The following is a 15,836-nucleotide window of genomic DNA, read 5'->3' as shown; positions in this document are numbered from 1 at the left end:
GCCAGTTGTCCAGAAATCTACTGGCCCGAACAAAATGTATACTGGTCCAGACATGGTGTAGTTTTTAAAGGCACTGGGCTTATATAGGCATGCTTTCTCTCTATATTCAGCTATTAAAGACATGCTCCGGAACTTTGGTGACTAGTAAGTATTTTTTGGGGCTGGATGTGTCAATGTGTACTTTATATATGCATAATCTATGAGAAGAATTACTGTCCTACCTCCATTAGCCACGAAATCCCTAGTTTGAAAGCGACTGTTTACTTGAACCATTTCCCCTACATTTTCCCCCATGTGGGCCAGCCCCCTAGCAATTAGAGTTCCTGCCATTTGAATGACCGCTAGCAAGATGCACACACAGCAGAGCGTGAGAGAGCAATGACATGATGCATATATCTGCACATTCAGTATGTGATGTAGTATGCCATTTTCTGGGACCACTTTTGGCTTGTGAGCGCTACTTTCACCACTACTAAAAAGTATACAAAAAGGTACCAGATAATCTCTAATAGGCTACATTTGGTTACTATGACGTGTATAACAAAACTGTGTAATATAATTTAGAAATGTAAGTCATTACTCTATTCTTTAGAATGCCATTTTATTAATTGCATTCATATTTGTTTCTATAGTATGCCATTTTACATCTCAAAAAAGGACACGGTGTTGAAAAGAGATAGACCTGGCTAGAGTAGGCTAGCCAAGACAAATGTTAGGTGTCTTATTGTAGTGCTCTTTGTAGACTATCAATAGTAGCCAGCATATTGCAAGTATGTTCACTATTGAAGGTTTACTTTTGTAAATCACTTTCCCTAGCTAAAATAAATCAGCTCAGCAAGTAGATTGATGGGTGCTTCTTTTTGCTCTGGACAGCTTGCGTGTGCTGTGTGAAGGCATCAATTCATGTACAGTCGTGGTCAAAAGTTTTGAGAATGACACAAATACTAATTTTCACAAGGTCTGCTGCCTCAGTTTTGATGATGGCAATTTTGCATATACTCGAGAATGTCATGAAGAGTGATCAGATGAATTTCCATGAAAATGAACTTAATCCCCCAAAAACATTTCCACTGCATTTCAGCCCTGCCACAAAAGGACCAGCTGCCATCATGTCAGTGATTACCTCATTAACACAGGTGAGAGTGTTGACGAGGACAAGGCTGGAGATCACGCTGTCATGCTGATTGAGTTAGAATAACAGACTGGAAGCTTTAAAAGGAGGGTGGTGCTTGAAATCAATGTTCTTCCTCTGTTAACCATGGTTACCTGCAAGGAAACGCGTGCCGCCATCATTGCTTTGCACAAAAAGGGCTTCACAGGCAAGGATATTGCTGCTAGTAAGATTGCACCTAAATCAACCATTTATCGGATCATCAAGAACTTCAAGGGAGAGAGGTCCAATTGTTGTGAAGAAGGCGTCAGGGCGCCCAAGAAAGTCCAGCAAGCGCCAGGACCGTCTCCTAAAGTTGATTCAGCTGCGGGATCGGGGAACCACCAGTGCAGAGCTTGTTCAGGAATGGCAGCAGGCAGGTGTGAGTGCATCTGCACGCATAGTGAGGCAAAGACATTTGGAGGATGGCCTGGTGTCAAGAAGGGCAGCAAAGAAGCCACTTCTCTCCAGGAAAAACATCAGGGACAGACTAATATTCTGCAAAAGGTACAGGGATTGGACTGCTGAGGACTGGGGTAAAGTCATTTTCTCTGATGAATCCCCTTTCCGATTGTTTGGGCATCCGGAAAACACCTTGTCCAGAGAAGACAAGGTGAGCGCTACCATCAGTCCTGTGTCATGCCAACAGTAAAGCATTCTGAGACCATTCATGTGTGGGGTTGCTTCTCAGCCAAGGGAGTGGGCTCACTCCCATTTTTGCCTAAGAACACAGCCATGAATAAAGAATGGTACCAACACATCCTCCGAGAGCAACTTCTCCCAACCATCCAAGAACAGTTTGGTGATGACCAATGCCTTTTCCAGCATGATGGAGCACCTTGCCATAAGGCAAGAGTGATAACTAAGTGGCTCGGGGAACAAAACATCGACATTTTGGGTCCATGGCCAGGAAACTCCCCAGACCTTAATGCCATTGAGAACTTGTGGTCGATCCTCAAGAGGCAGGTGGACAAACAAAAACCCAGAAATTCTGACAAACTCCAAACATTGATTATACAAGAATGGGCTGCCATCAGTTAGGATGTGGTCCAGAAGTTAATTGACAGCATACCAGGGCGGATTGCAGACGTCTTGAAAAAGAAGGGTCAACACTGCAAATATTGAATCTTTGCATAAACTTAATGTAATTGTCAATAAAAGCCTTTGACACTTATGGAATGCTTGTAATTATACTTCAGTATACCATAGTAACATCTGACAAAAACACTGAAGCGGCGAACTTTGTGAAGATCAATACTTGTCATTCTCAAAACTTTTGACCATGACTGTACTGCTCGAGAAGTTGTGACTCGCAGGAGCGTGGTGGTGCTTGAATGAATGGCCAATCATATTACTCAAATATAAATAGCATGACTTTTCAGCGTGTAGTCTTCAATGGTAGACTGCGACAGAGCAGGTAAATGTTGAATGCAAAAATGCACGGAGAAGTTGACCAGGCCAGTAATGTCGGACCCGGTTTCCAATATTGTCACACAATCCATGATAGCAACCATTTTGTTGGCAATATGTGGACAGTTCAAACAATTACACTGTCCCCATCTGACTCTGAACATACAGTGGGGAAAAAAAGTATTTAGTCAGCCACCAATTGTGCAAGTTCTCCCACTTAAAAAGATGAGAGAGGCCTGTAATTTTCATCATAGGTACACGTCAACTATGACAGACAAAATGAGGAAAAAACATCCAGAAAATCACATTGTAGGATTTGTAATGAATTTATTTGCAAATTATGGTGGAAAATAAGTATTTGGTCAATAACAAAAGTTTCTCAATACTTTGTTATATACCCTTTGTTGGCAATGACACAGGTCAAACGTTTTCTGTAAGTCTTCACAAGGTTTTCACACACTGTTGCTGGTATTTTGGCCCATTCCTCCATGCAGATCTCCTCTAGAGCAGTGATGTTTTGGGGCTGTCACTGGGCAACACAGACTTTCAACTCCCTTCAAAGATTTTCTATGGGGTTGAGATCTGGAGACTGGCTAGGCCACTCCAGGACCTGGAAATGCTTCATACGAAGCCACTCCTTCGTTGCCCGGGCGGTGTGTTTGGGATCATTGTCATGCTGAAAGACCCAGCCACATTTCATCTTCAATGCCCTTGCTGATGGAAGGAGGTTTTCACTCAAAATCTCACGATACATGGCCCCATTCATTCTTTCCTTTACACGGATCAGTCGTCCTGGTCCCTTTGCAGAAAAACAGCCCCAAAGCATGATGCTTCCACCCCCATGCTTCACAGTAGGTATGGTGTTCTTTGGATGCAACTCAGCATTCTTTGTCCTCCAAACACGACGAGTTCAGTTTTTACCAAAAAGTTCTATTTTGGTTTCATCTGACCATATGATATTCTCCCAATCCTCTTCTGGATCATCCAAATGCACTCTAGCAAACTTCAGACAGGCCTGGACATGTACTGGCTTAAGCAGGGGGACATGTCTGGCACTGCAGGATTTGAGTCCCTGGCGGCGTAGTGTGTTACTGATGGTAGGCTTTGTTACTTTGGTCCCAGCTCTCTGCAGGTCATTCACTAGGTCCCCCCGTGTGGTTCTGGGATTTTTGCTCACCGTTCTTGTGATCATTTTGACCCCACGGGGTGAGATCTTGCGTGGAGCCCCAGATCGAGGGAGATTATCAGTGGTCTTGTATGTCTTCCATTTCCTAATAATTGCTCCCACAGCTGCTTACCTATTGCAGATTCAGTCTTCCCAGCCTGGTGCAGGTCTACAATTTTGTTTCTGGTGTCTTTTGACAGCTCTTTGGTCTTGGCCATAGTGGAGTTTGGGGTGTGACTGTTTGAGGTTGTGGACAGGTGTCTTTTATACTGATAACAAGTTCAAACAGGTGCCATTAATACAGGTAACGAGTGGAGGACAGAGGAGCCTCTTGAAGAAGTTACAGGTCTGTGAGAGCCAGAAATCTTGCTTGTTTGTAGGTAACCAAATACTTATTTTCCACCATAATTTGCAAATAAATTCATTAAAAATCCTACAATGTGATTTTCTGGATTTTTTTCCCTCAATTTGTCTGTCATAGTTGACGTGTACCTATGATGAAAATTACAGGCCTCTCATCTTTTTAAGTGGGAGAACTTGCACAATTGGTGGCTGACTAAATACTTTTTTCCCCCACTGTAATACTCAGTAGGTGGTAATAACAACTTGGTTTTATACTTAACAGTCTACATCATAGAGAATCATGTCCATTGAGTACATTGCATTACATAAGTCCAGAAGGGAATACATCCTGGTAACAAAGCAAGGTTATGAGTCAAACGGCCTGAAACAACAGCTATTCACTTTTTGTTTGAGTCTTTTAGGATATTCATCACCATAGCCTTGGATGTACAAAAACCAGAATGAAGTAACCTTGTGAATGTTAAAAGGGAATGAGCTAATTAACTCCATCTCTTACCTTCACACCGTCTCCAGGTTGAATACCATCCAATTGAAGCATTAAAGAGCCGCTGCACGCAAAACAGAAAACTACAAAGTTACTGACTTTTTACAATTCACATTTCAGTAACAAAACAAAATGGGTTGTCTATTAGGTTACACGGTTTCCAAAAGAAAACAAAAACTAGCCTCTCTTATTGGATAAGTCCAATAAATTATTTCTGTGTTGAAGTCCATTTTTCAAAGAGGGTAGCCTATGACGTAACGTTATGATTATAACCAGGGGTTGCATTAGCTTTCAGAAATCTGTATTTTCAAAACACAGACCATCAAAAAACCTGTTATAAACCATTAAACCTGCATTTTATATTGAAAGTAGAGTGATAAGGGGCGTGCAACTATAGCTTTTCTTCAAACAAAACACATTAGCGCAACACATTCGGCATCTTTTTCATCAGATGACAACAGAAGTGCAACACTTTTTGGCTACCAGCATTAAGTACATTTGCTTAAAATAAAAAATAACAATTTGTTGCAAAAATGTAGCCAGCTACATTTCCTAATGTTTTGCTTGAAGTTAATCTTGCATTTTAACCTGCCACTTGAGAAAAACTACACCAGAGGAAAGTACCGGAGAAAAGTAGCCTACACAGTCAGAGTGCTGTCTGGTGATCCAATGATGAGAGCAAAGACATTTCATCCGAGCAGAGAACTGCAACTGAAGCACGAAATTAGTCCTTTTACATTCATGATTTGGAGCGAACCCTGACTGAAGCCGAGCAGAATTTACAATAAGAAGCATTTTAGATCTGCGTTTACAAAACGCAGCAAGATATAAACGCAGAAATCATTTTTCCTTTTCTACGTGATAAACGCATTATCCTGCGTTAACGTGACCCCTGCTATAACTACTGTTCCCTGAAGGAGGGAAACGAGCTACAACACAACTATGGGGAGTCACACTCTCGCGACTTCGATTGAAGAATTAGAATCATGCCTGACAAGGCCAATGAAATCCACACATCGCTTGAAGCCCTGCCTTTCACAGGTGATAACCCTGAGGCTCGGATTCATTCTTTCAATTCAGTACCGCTCCTCACCGAGCCCAAAACCGGGCGGCGCCAAACAGGTGTTGTACCTCGTTTCCCTCCTTCAGGGAACAGTAGTTAGTCATAACGTTACATTCCCTTTCAGTCGGTACAACACAACTATGGGGAAATGGAATCCCGCCTCAAGCCGGCCCCAACAAAAACCAAATGAAATGGCCCATGGCAGACCATCCAGACAAGATGCGGTAGTCTGGGTATTGGGCACACTGCACGATGCCTAATGACCCTCTCCTGTCCCAGCTGTAAGCACACTGTAGGCTACACTGAGAGCAGTGACATCCAAGCGATAAAACCTCACAAAATAAAGTGTGTGGTGATGCCCAACACGACGCAGCACAAATATCCCCTACAGTCAACCCTTTAAATAGCACCCAAGACGCTGCCAGACCCCTTGGTGGAGTGGGCGTGTTTCTGTAGCCATAGGCGGTGCGTGAGTTTCAAGTTAGGGGAAGCTAATTTTCAACATAAAAATTCAGCTTTATAATAAGGCATTCCATGCATCATCGCATTTGCAAACTTATGTAAGATAGCCTACTATTCCTAATGTGATGAATAGATTGGAGTCATAATTTAGGCTAATAATACAACTCAATCACTGTTTGCAAAAAAATACTGCATAGTGGCGTAGAGTGGGCATAGGCTATATCAGATATGTTTCTTGGCCTTTTATAAACACAATTCATGCAATTCTACTACACTTTATGGGACTGATAGAAATCACATTTAGATCACAGTAATTCATATTAACAGAACATGCAAGTTGAGGGTGCAATGATGTGCGGTCCTTCTTAAAGAATTCTGATAGACAGTTATTCTAACGTCTTCAAAGTGCCTACATTTACTTTTCCTCAGCGAACAAGACGAGTAACGAACAGCAAAATCACTAGCCTTTGTCAATCTACTATCCCCCATAGTAGAAAAGTTCACATATTCTATTGGTCAGCTTGCCGTGAAAGAAATAGCCTATTCTAAACAGACTCTGGGACAGTTGTGGGACAATAGATCGCAAATTCGTACAACCAGTAGGCCTAGGCTACATTTAAAAAAAAACTGGAAAAGCAAATGAGTCTGATGCAACAGATCAGCTTAAAATGTTGATAAACTATTATTTCTTCACATTATAAGTGCAGCAATGCACACAAGGCAGTAGGCTACCCGCGAATGTTCGTTCCATAATGCAATTAGCGGGAAAACACACAGATGTCAAAAGCACACTGTACATGCGAGCGGTTTCATGTGACAGAGATGAAAATATCCATTTGAAACAGATGAGATTACATTAGAAAGAGGGAAGATCTTATATGCAACAACTAGCATGGGCTGCCAATATGACTAGGATTGTGCCTTTGCTAACATTTCTAAAAACCTGTTTTTGCTTTGTCATTATGGTGTATTGTGTGTAGATTGAGGGAAAAAAAACAATTTAAATCAATTTTAGAATAAGGCTGTAATGTAACAAAATGTGGAAAAAGTCAAGGGGTCTGAATACTTTCCGAATGCACTGTACATAACGAATATACTGTACACGCGCCAATTTAATTACACTAGATTTAGCAAATTAACCTATAGACAGATAACCATCTTGTGGTGCTTTCAAGACAACTGGGAACTCTGAAAAATACGAGGTCAAATCATGACGTCAGTGATCTTCAGGTTCCCCAGTTGGAATTCCGAGTTGGATGACCGTTCAAAAATATTTTTCCCAGTCGGAGCTTGTTTTTTCCCCAGTTCCCAGTGGTCTTGAACACACTGAAGTCGGAGATTTCCGAGTTCCCAGTTGTTTTTAACGCGGCAACGGAAGGCAGGCTTCATCAGCCCGTCACACACCACTTTGCAATGAGCTGGAGGCATTTTGAAAATATATACCTAATTGTTTGAAACCTGAACGTTTTAATATATGAGGCATGTCTTACCTTGCTTCAAAGTCGCCTATTAGATCTCCTCTCTAACGGATATTTTCATCTCGTCACATGAAACTGCAATGCTCTTTTGACAAGTGTTTTCCTGCCAATTGCATTATGGAACGAACATTTGCACGTAGCCTACTGCATTGCTGCACTTATAATGTGAAGAAATAATAGTTTGTCAACATTTTCAGCTAAAAGTTCTGATCTGTTGCATCAGACTCATTGCTTTTTAACGTTGTTTTTTTAATGTAGCCTTACTGGTTGTATGAATTTGGGTTCTATCGTCCCACAACTGTCTGTTTGGAATAAGCTACTTCTTTCTCGACAAGCTGACCAATAGCATAGGTAGCCTAAACTTTTCTACTATAGTCGATTGACATAAGCTAGTGATTTTGCTGTTCGTTACTCGTCTTGTTGACTGAAGAAAAGTAAACGTGGACAGTTATTCTAACAAGTTCAAAGTGCACATCAGAATTCGGTAAGAAGGACTGCACATCTTTGCATCCTCGACTTACATGTTCTGTTAATATACATTACCATATTTTAAATGTGATTTCTGTAAATCTGAGCACCGTGGGTGGACGCCATAATCAGATTATGCACCTTATGCATATGGGTGGGTAAATTAAAATGTTGCCTGTCAAATTTAATTATATTTACTTTAGGGGAAGCTTAGCTTATGGGACGCGCTGCCTATGTCTGTAGCACACTTGTGATGGCCACTGGATTGATGCAAATAATTAAAATTCTGCCAGGTAGGCATAGGCTACTTTGTAGTTACCTTTTAATTGCAATTCCATCTACCCGAAGACAGTTAGGCTATCATTAGCATATCCAACAGCTACACAAAGTGACAGACATATAGGCCCTACACACACACACACACAGACAGGGGCATTCCTGTGCTGTGGTTTCCTCTTCAGAAAGTTGGTTTATTTTTGGGTCAATATCACATTACGGTTTGAATAAATCATGATAATAAAAAAAACTAATCGTGAACCAAAAACAAATGTGACCATGTACATTATTTTCACTGGCACCTTTGCGACCAATTCTAAATGTGTGTCGCACTGCCAAGTCAAACAAACCCTGTGAGAGACGCTGCTTAGAGAGCACCCTGGCACGAGCTGGATTAGCAAAACAGACAAAACGTTGGTCACATAACCAGATATCTCGGGTCCGTTCAATGCGGAAAGCTTGTTCTGGACACAGAAGCAAAAGGAGGTGGTGAAAAAGGAAATAGCTCAAAAGCTAAAGACCTGAAGGACATGAACATGACTCAACGTCACCTTCAAGTTGACTGGTGCGAACTGAGTACAGGAAGGGTGTACGGTCGACAACACGTTTAGCCAAGGCCAATGCCACGAGCAAGGAGGTTTTGTAGGAGAGGATCTTCAGATCAACAGACTCCAGTGGTTCAAAAGGGGGCCTCAAAAAGCGCATCCAAATCCAAAGCTAAATCCCAAGTAGGCACAATAGGTTTAGAAACTGGTGGCGCACACCTTTTAGGAACCGCACCGACAATGCACAAGCCCTGGCGTGGCGCCATCAATTCCCACATAACACACTGAAATAGCTGTCATGTACACTTTCAAAATGGAGAATGAATGACCCTGCTCATTAAAGTGTCCCCCAGAGCATTCTTAAAAAGGAATAATTCCTTTATTTTGGCACCAAAGCACCAACGCCTGCCACTTATACAACCCTCCCTCGCGGACGAATAGTTCTGATCACATTCCGAGGTAAAACTTCATCCACAAGATTGGACCGCTCAGTGGCCAAGCCCACAAATCTCCAGCCAAGGGTGCTAAACCTGTCCGTGAGCCTGGGATAACCGATCTCTGTGCAGCGGGAGTTGCCACAGGACCACGCCCAATAGGCGGACGATCTCCACGAACCAAGGTTGCTTGGGCCAACGGGGAGCCACAAAAATCAACGACAAGCCCTCCAGACGCACTCTCCCCAACGTCGATCAGTTTAATCAACGTTTAATCAGCTTCATGGGGGGACATGCATAAAGGAGGGTCAAACACAGGCGCAGGCACTGACAAAATCGCACTGTGTGACCCAGACGAAATTTGGCTAAGCAGAGCCCGGACACCCTCTGTAGGGATAGAAAAGCTTGACAGGCGAGTGAGTCTAGCTCGAGATCCAGAAGCGGAAAGCACTGAGATGGAGTGAGACAGCCCTTTTTCTGGTTTCTTATTAAGCTTAGAGACAATACAGGACAGTAGCATGGATGTGTGTAACACTGCTTGTTCCCTTGACTCCGCTGCCACCAGCCAATCCACTGTAATAGCCGGCGGCTATTCTGAATTTGTAGACTGAGGTGCCTGTTGGGGGCACATAGGTCTAGAAGGGGACGCAAAGTCCAGTCCCTTTTCGGAACCAGCCGTCCTGGATCTCCGACATAGGAACCACACGGATTGCATGCTTCTGGAGAAGGGAGGATATTTCCTCCCTCAAAACGGGTGCAGAGGCCTCAGGAACAGTCGACGTGATAACGCAGCAGAAGGGCGGGGAACGCATAACACATTTTAGCCCATACCCCGACGTCACTGCTCGCATTGGTCGGAAAAGACAGCAAACCTCCCGTGAAGTGCCATCTGAAGGGGCGAGATGCCACATTGTGGACTGGGAGAGAGTGGTTATTTTTCATTTCCACCACTCTTCACAACCGTGTGTCTGGACGTGGAGAAGGGACACTTAATTGAACACAATGCGGGAGACAACACATGACATCAATTAACACTGTGGAACTTGGAGCTGAAACTGTTCACGTGCCAAGGTTTGCCTAAAGCCTACTCTGGGTACAAGGGCTCTGGCGATCATTGACGTACCCCGATTGGCAGTGTCACTTGGGGGTACTGTTGTCACAACAAACCTCACTGAATTTAGGCGGTAAGATGAGTTCTGGTAACCATCTGGCACCCAGCGCTGGACCGCATGCAAAATAGACTTTATCATGGAGATTACCCTACCGACCAGTCATAGATACAGGCGACAAAGCGCCTTGTAACCTAGCTGACAGGTCTAAAAAAACCGGACCCCTTCTGTGGTAACAGATAGGGGCGATTCGTTTTGAATGTAATTACCAGGAATGAAAAGCATTTTGGGGTGGGATGTGGGATAATAGCATGATCAGGTCAAGACCCTAGTAAGGACGACGAGCAAGCAGATGAGCTTCCCTGAGATGGTTTTTGACAGTTTGTGCAGAGGTTCTTCGTTTGTGCAAACCCACAGTTCCATCAGCTGTCTGGGTGGCTGGTCTCATACGATCCCGCAGGTGAAGAAGCTGGATGTGGAGGTCCTGGGCTGGCGTGGTTACACGTGGTCTGCGGTTGTGAGGCCAGTTAGACGTACTGCCAAATTCTCTAAAACAACGTTGGAGGCAGCTTATGGTAAAGAAATGAACATAAAATTCTGGCAACAGCTCTGGTGGACATTCCTGCAGGCAGCATGCCAATTGTACGCTCACTCAAAACTTGAGACATCTGTGGCATTGTGTTGTGTGATAAAACTGCACATTTTAGAGTGGCCTTTTATTGTCCCCAGCACAAGGTGCACCTGTGTAATTATCATGCCGTTTAATCAGCTTCTTGATATGCCACACCTGTCAGGTGGATGGATTATCTTGGCAAAGGAGAAATGCTCACTAACAGGGATGTAAACAAATTTGTGCAAAACATTTCAGAGAAATAATCTTTGCTTATGGAACATTTCGGGGATCTTTTATTTCAGCTCTTGAAACATGGGACCAACACTTTACATGTTGCGTTTATATTTTTGTTCGGTGTACAATAAACATAACATTTATTATCATCATCCAGTAGAACTGTAAAAAGTGAGAAAATTTGAGCTTTGGAAACAAGTGCTTTCATAAATGCATGGCGCGGGCCTCGTTTCAAAGGTGCATTGTAAAATAAGCTTACTCTCAATTAACCAGCCTTAACGAATTTTGTTTATTTACATATTGAATTTTATTGTCCATCATCAATTTAATAATTTCTTCATTTTGTGGCTGCCTAGAGTGGACTTTTTCCACTGCTGTGGTGCTGAATCACAGCAGAAATGGGGAGTGGGGCAGGCCGGCCCTGGAGTTCGTAGACAGACATGTTTTGTTATTTATTAGGCCTAATTAAAATGTTCATGCCTAAGCTAAATTAAATTAGAGAGGCCTAGATTGTATTTGAAAACAGCTGTGTTTTGTTATTGATTAATTAAAATGTTCATACAAATAGCCTATTGGACAGGTCATTGGCAAATTATATTATACAAATATACTTAGAAGTTATGTTTATTTCTGTGTAGGCGACTTCTTCAAGGCAATTTTGCAAATTTTTGTTTGATATTCATTTATGATTTATAGCAGGGATGAAGACGCAACAGGCAATGTTTTGCTTTTCAATAAACCCTGTCACGTTGGTATAAGAACATCATTCTACTTTATTACAACTTTACAGGCTCATTTCTATTTTGTTAAGATGAATTACAATAATATAAATGTGATTTTGAGCACCGTGGGTGGACACCCTTATGTGATATGTATATCCGGTAAATTTCTCAAATGTTTCCGTAAATCAAAATCTTGCCGGTCACATTGTCCGGAGCCAAATGTTCCTAACCGAAAACCTGACCAAGAGGACCGAATGAAAGGGAACTTGTGTTTACGCCAACTGCCCCCCTGACAGATCTAAAGGGACTTTAATTATGATATGCATCTGTGTAAAGTTCATTGATTCAAAGGCCCAGAGTATTACTATGCCAAAGGGACGGCACTTTAAATCCTGCATGACCGCCTCGGTTTATGGATCTGCGGGCAACGTCAAAGAAAGCCAATAATTCCGTCTTCCTCTGAATTGGGATTTTTGTTCTCAGCATGCACAAGAGTAAATAAAACAACTTGGAAATGACATTCGCAGGGCACTGACTTAAAGCCAAGTTCACAAAAGCATCCATTTGGCTGGTTCCATTGCTCAACCATTAATAGACAGTGAGAACCAGGAAACCAGCGAGTCTGTCCGAGGCGATGTTACAGCCGTCCAGTCCGATTGATTTCCGGGCCAAGGATGTGAGCCAAGAGAACAATTACAACGGGAGCTGTTGCAGTACTCACCACCTGGCAGAGTGACTGGTCTCCAATCTCTCCCGACTCCCTGCAAGACAGGACAAGCAGAACCCATTAGGCGTACATGAGATTCCCCACCACCACAAATGGGACTTTCAGCATGTTTAAGTCACCCCAATGTTGGAAAACCACCAGAGCAACCAAGCCAAAGTCACTTGTAAGGTGACAGTACTACAGCGATGTCATACTGAAGTCTGTCATGTTAAACATGAGTGGACAACCTGCAGTACAATTCGCAACCAAACGTGGTTTGACGAAACATGAATTCTCATGTATGGTTGTGGTAATCATAACAGACAGTAATAGCAGGTATAACAGTCAGTCGGTAGCAGTGGGTCACAATACTAGCCCTTGGCCCCTTTCGGTTTCCCTACTTCTGATTTAAACCACCTGTACAATCCAGTACCCATGCTTCCTAATGACACAGATTGGTTTGAAAGCTACTAGTGTGAAACATAATCAGGAAATCTCACTTAGTTCATTAGGTGGGCTACAGTTACTTTACATGGAAGCATTTTCTTTCATGAATAGAGGTTGATTTTATGCAGATAAAAGAGCTGAGTAAGTAACAGTGTATGTGTAATTTAAAGCTTGAGTCACTTCATAAAAATTCCAGTGGCCATTCTACAGCATGGAGCCATCCTACAGACCAACAGCAGAACAGAAGAGTTAAAAAAAACATTACTTGGCTTACAATTAGATGTATGATTTCGCCTATCAAATTTCGCTTTCACACGATCTAGGTAATCTGAACTTCATCTAATGGGTTAGTTTACAAGACCATTTAAACAGGTAGCCTATATCAGAGTAACGGCATGCGGTTCAGTCTAGTAATTAACCTGCCGAGGTGAAACGCACAGAACGACAGCCACCTCATCTCCTATCCTGTCCTGTCAGTGCCAACAGATCAACCTCGCTCTCTCCCATTCAACACTATTTCACTTCATTAACGCTAGAAATAGAAGATTACAATCTCACAGTATTGTTTTATGGTTTGAGGTTATTTTTAAAACCAGCATAGGGGATTGATCTAAATACACACTCACAGGCCTAGGCCTACATACACCCACACATAAAGGGACAATCCACTTTTGTTCAGTTCTGTGAAGCGTAAGGATTTGGAACCTTTATGATGCTTTGATGAGGACCTCATCGCACTTCTCCTAGTTAAATAAGGCTACTACCTTTATAATAGACTGTCCTGCATAGACACATGACCTTACACAAACATCCTAAATGGCCCTCACTTTGGCCATTTTAAAGTATTTTTGGGGGCAAACACAGTAGGCTACATTTTCCATAATGATTAATATGGCGTGCAGTCTATAAAATTACTCCATGAGCATATTGATTCGTTTTCATAACATAACGGGCCCAAACTCATCTTTAGCACTACTTGGCCCTATGCACAATGCCATGCAACCAGTTGCATTGTCTTTCTCTGTCTGAAATGGATACCAGTGACTTCTATTAGTCTTGTTTTAATACCATTATCTAGGAAGACTGCTTTCAAGGCGCAGTCTCTTTGGATCTGAATAAGTTAGGTAGCTAGCTGGTTAGGTAAAGTTCAGGCACCATCACATACCATTGAACGCTAGGCCTAGGTAAGATATGTAGCAAATAGCAATTTACCTAAGACATTTGAAATGATGGGTTTCGAATTGTAATGTTTTCATACTGAGCTAATATGTTATTATATACTATTTTATACTAACAGTATTTCAGCGTCAACAAAACAAGTGTTTCATAACTTTCATTTATAAGAGTACAAACAGCTAGCCATCTTGCGCTGTTCAGCCGCTTCGCGCACGTTTAATTCGACTTCGTTAGCCAGGTAGCTAGAAATTGCTTATTACATAGCTAGTTGGTGCAAACTAGAGAGAACAACATCACGTTGTTAGCCAATGGGATCGAGTCAGACTTCATTAGTTAACTTTCACGGTTTAAAACTCGTTTCAAAATCAGATATCACTAACTACAATAGATATACATTGACATCCTCGTCAACTAGCTAACGTTAGCTAGCCTCTTCGCAAGCTAAAATAACCGGCTAGTACAGGTCGAGCTTTCAAAGCAGCCAGTCACTAGAGCAAGCTAGCTCGCTCGCTACATAAGCCACATAAAACTGTCTACGCTAACTGTACGTTAGAAAACATGCTAGCTGTCAATATAGGTAGCTAAGTAATTATATAATGAAATAAACACCGGTAGCATAACAGTATGAACAATATTTTTAGGGATAGCTTCAAATATAGAATTTGACTAAATTATCACAAATAGGCACGCGCTAGTGGTTACAAGTTAAAATCAACCCTTTTCTAGCTAGCCATGTCCGCTGCCCTCCAATAGCAGTGCACTTCGCTAGCTAGAGTATCATCCAACTCCTATCATAAGAAATAGCTATGAACAAAAACGGTATCCTTCAAACGGTCCTGCCTATAATAACACACGACGAATTACGGGTATAGGGATCAAATGCATGTGAAAACAATGAAAGTTTCTTAACAATGGAAATGAAACTTCAAATAATAATAAAAGATCCCAACGTGCACTTACCCTCCACTCTACCCACTTTAGCAGCAGCAGTCCTCCTCTCCTCAGAAATGAATTAAATAAATATTTACAAACAACCCAATACCTCTCCACCGAATCTCCGATACAATGATGTAAATATTCAAATACCCTCCATTGATTAGAGTCTGAGATCTCCGTAGTCTTTTTTTATTTGTTTAAATAAAATTTGTCCAAAAAAGAGAGAAATTGAGATACAAAACAAGAACTCTTCTTCAATCTCATTCACCACAGCCTGAGCACAACAGTTATCAATGCGCTCAAGAGAAGGGAGAAGAAGGGGGTAGGTCAACTATTTCTTAAATGTGATAATTGTAGCCGTTGTACCCCAAATCGATTAATTCATTAACAGTATATTGTACAAGTTATTAATTTTGAGACGATGTTCGTGACAAGGTGAAACGAAAATGTGTTTGAAAAGCGAACTATTTTTTTGTCACGGTGCTGCGAATTTATTTCACTTTGCCTAAGGAACAGGGGTACTATGCCTTTCATTGCCTAGGGAAAAAACCCGGATGTAAAGTCGGTGAAACTCATCTGAAGAGAAGTAGCACTC

General features: G+C 42.0%; 1 protein-coding gene across 5 annotated transcripts in view; it reads right to left on the bottom strand.

Annotated features, from left to right (window-relative positions):
• The window catches only part of phf21ab (PHD finger protein 21Ab), a 79,065-nt gene extending 63,507 nt beyond the window's left edge, over positions 1 to 15,558 (bottom strand). For 3 of the 5 annotated variants that reach the window (XM_041837766.2, XM_041837770.2, XM_041837769.2), the window contains exons 1-3: positions 15,266 to 15,557; positions 12,698 to 12,737; positions 4,585 to 4,636 (exon numbers count right to left, since the gene is read on the bottom strand). In XM_041837766.2, coding sequence (XP_041693700.2) covers positions 4,585 to 4,626 — 42 coding nt within the window. In that variant the 5' untranslated portion in view covers positions 4,627 to 4,636; positions 12,698 to 12,737; positions 15,266 to 15,557. Of the gene's footprint in view, positions 1 to 4,584; positions 4,637 to 12,697; positions 12,738 to 15,265 lie in introns of all 5 variants that reach the window. The other 2 variants (XM_041837768.2, XM_041837771.2) reach the window with 2 other exon arrangements.
• Positions 15,559 to 15,836: the final 278 nt, after the last annotated feature.

The sequence above is a fragment of the Coregonus clupeaformis genome, chromosome 19 (genome assembly GCF_020615455.1).
Source record: "Coregonus clupeaformis isolate EN_2021a chromosome 19, ASM2061545v1, whole genome shotgun sequence".
NCBI classification, from domain to species: Eukaryota; Metazoa; Chordata; class Actinopteri; order Salmoniformes; family Salmonidae; genus Coregonus; species Coregonus clupeaformis.
Note: the sequence above shows the minus strand (reverse complement) of the source record. Positions and strands in the feature narration are given on the sequence as shown.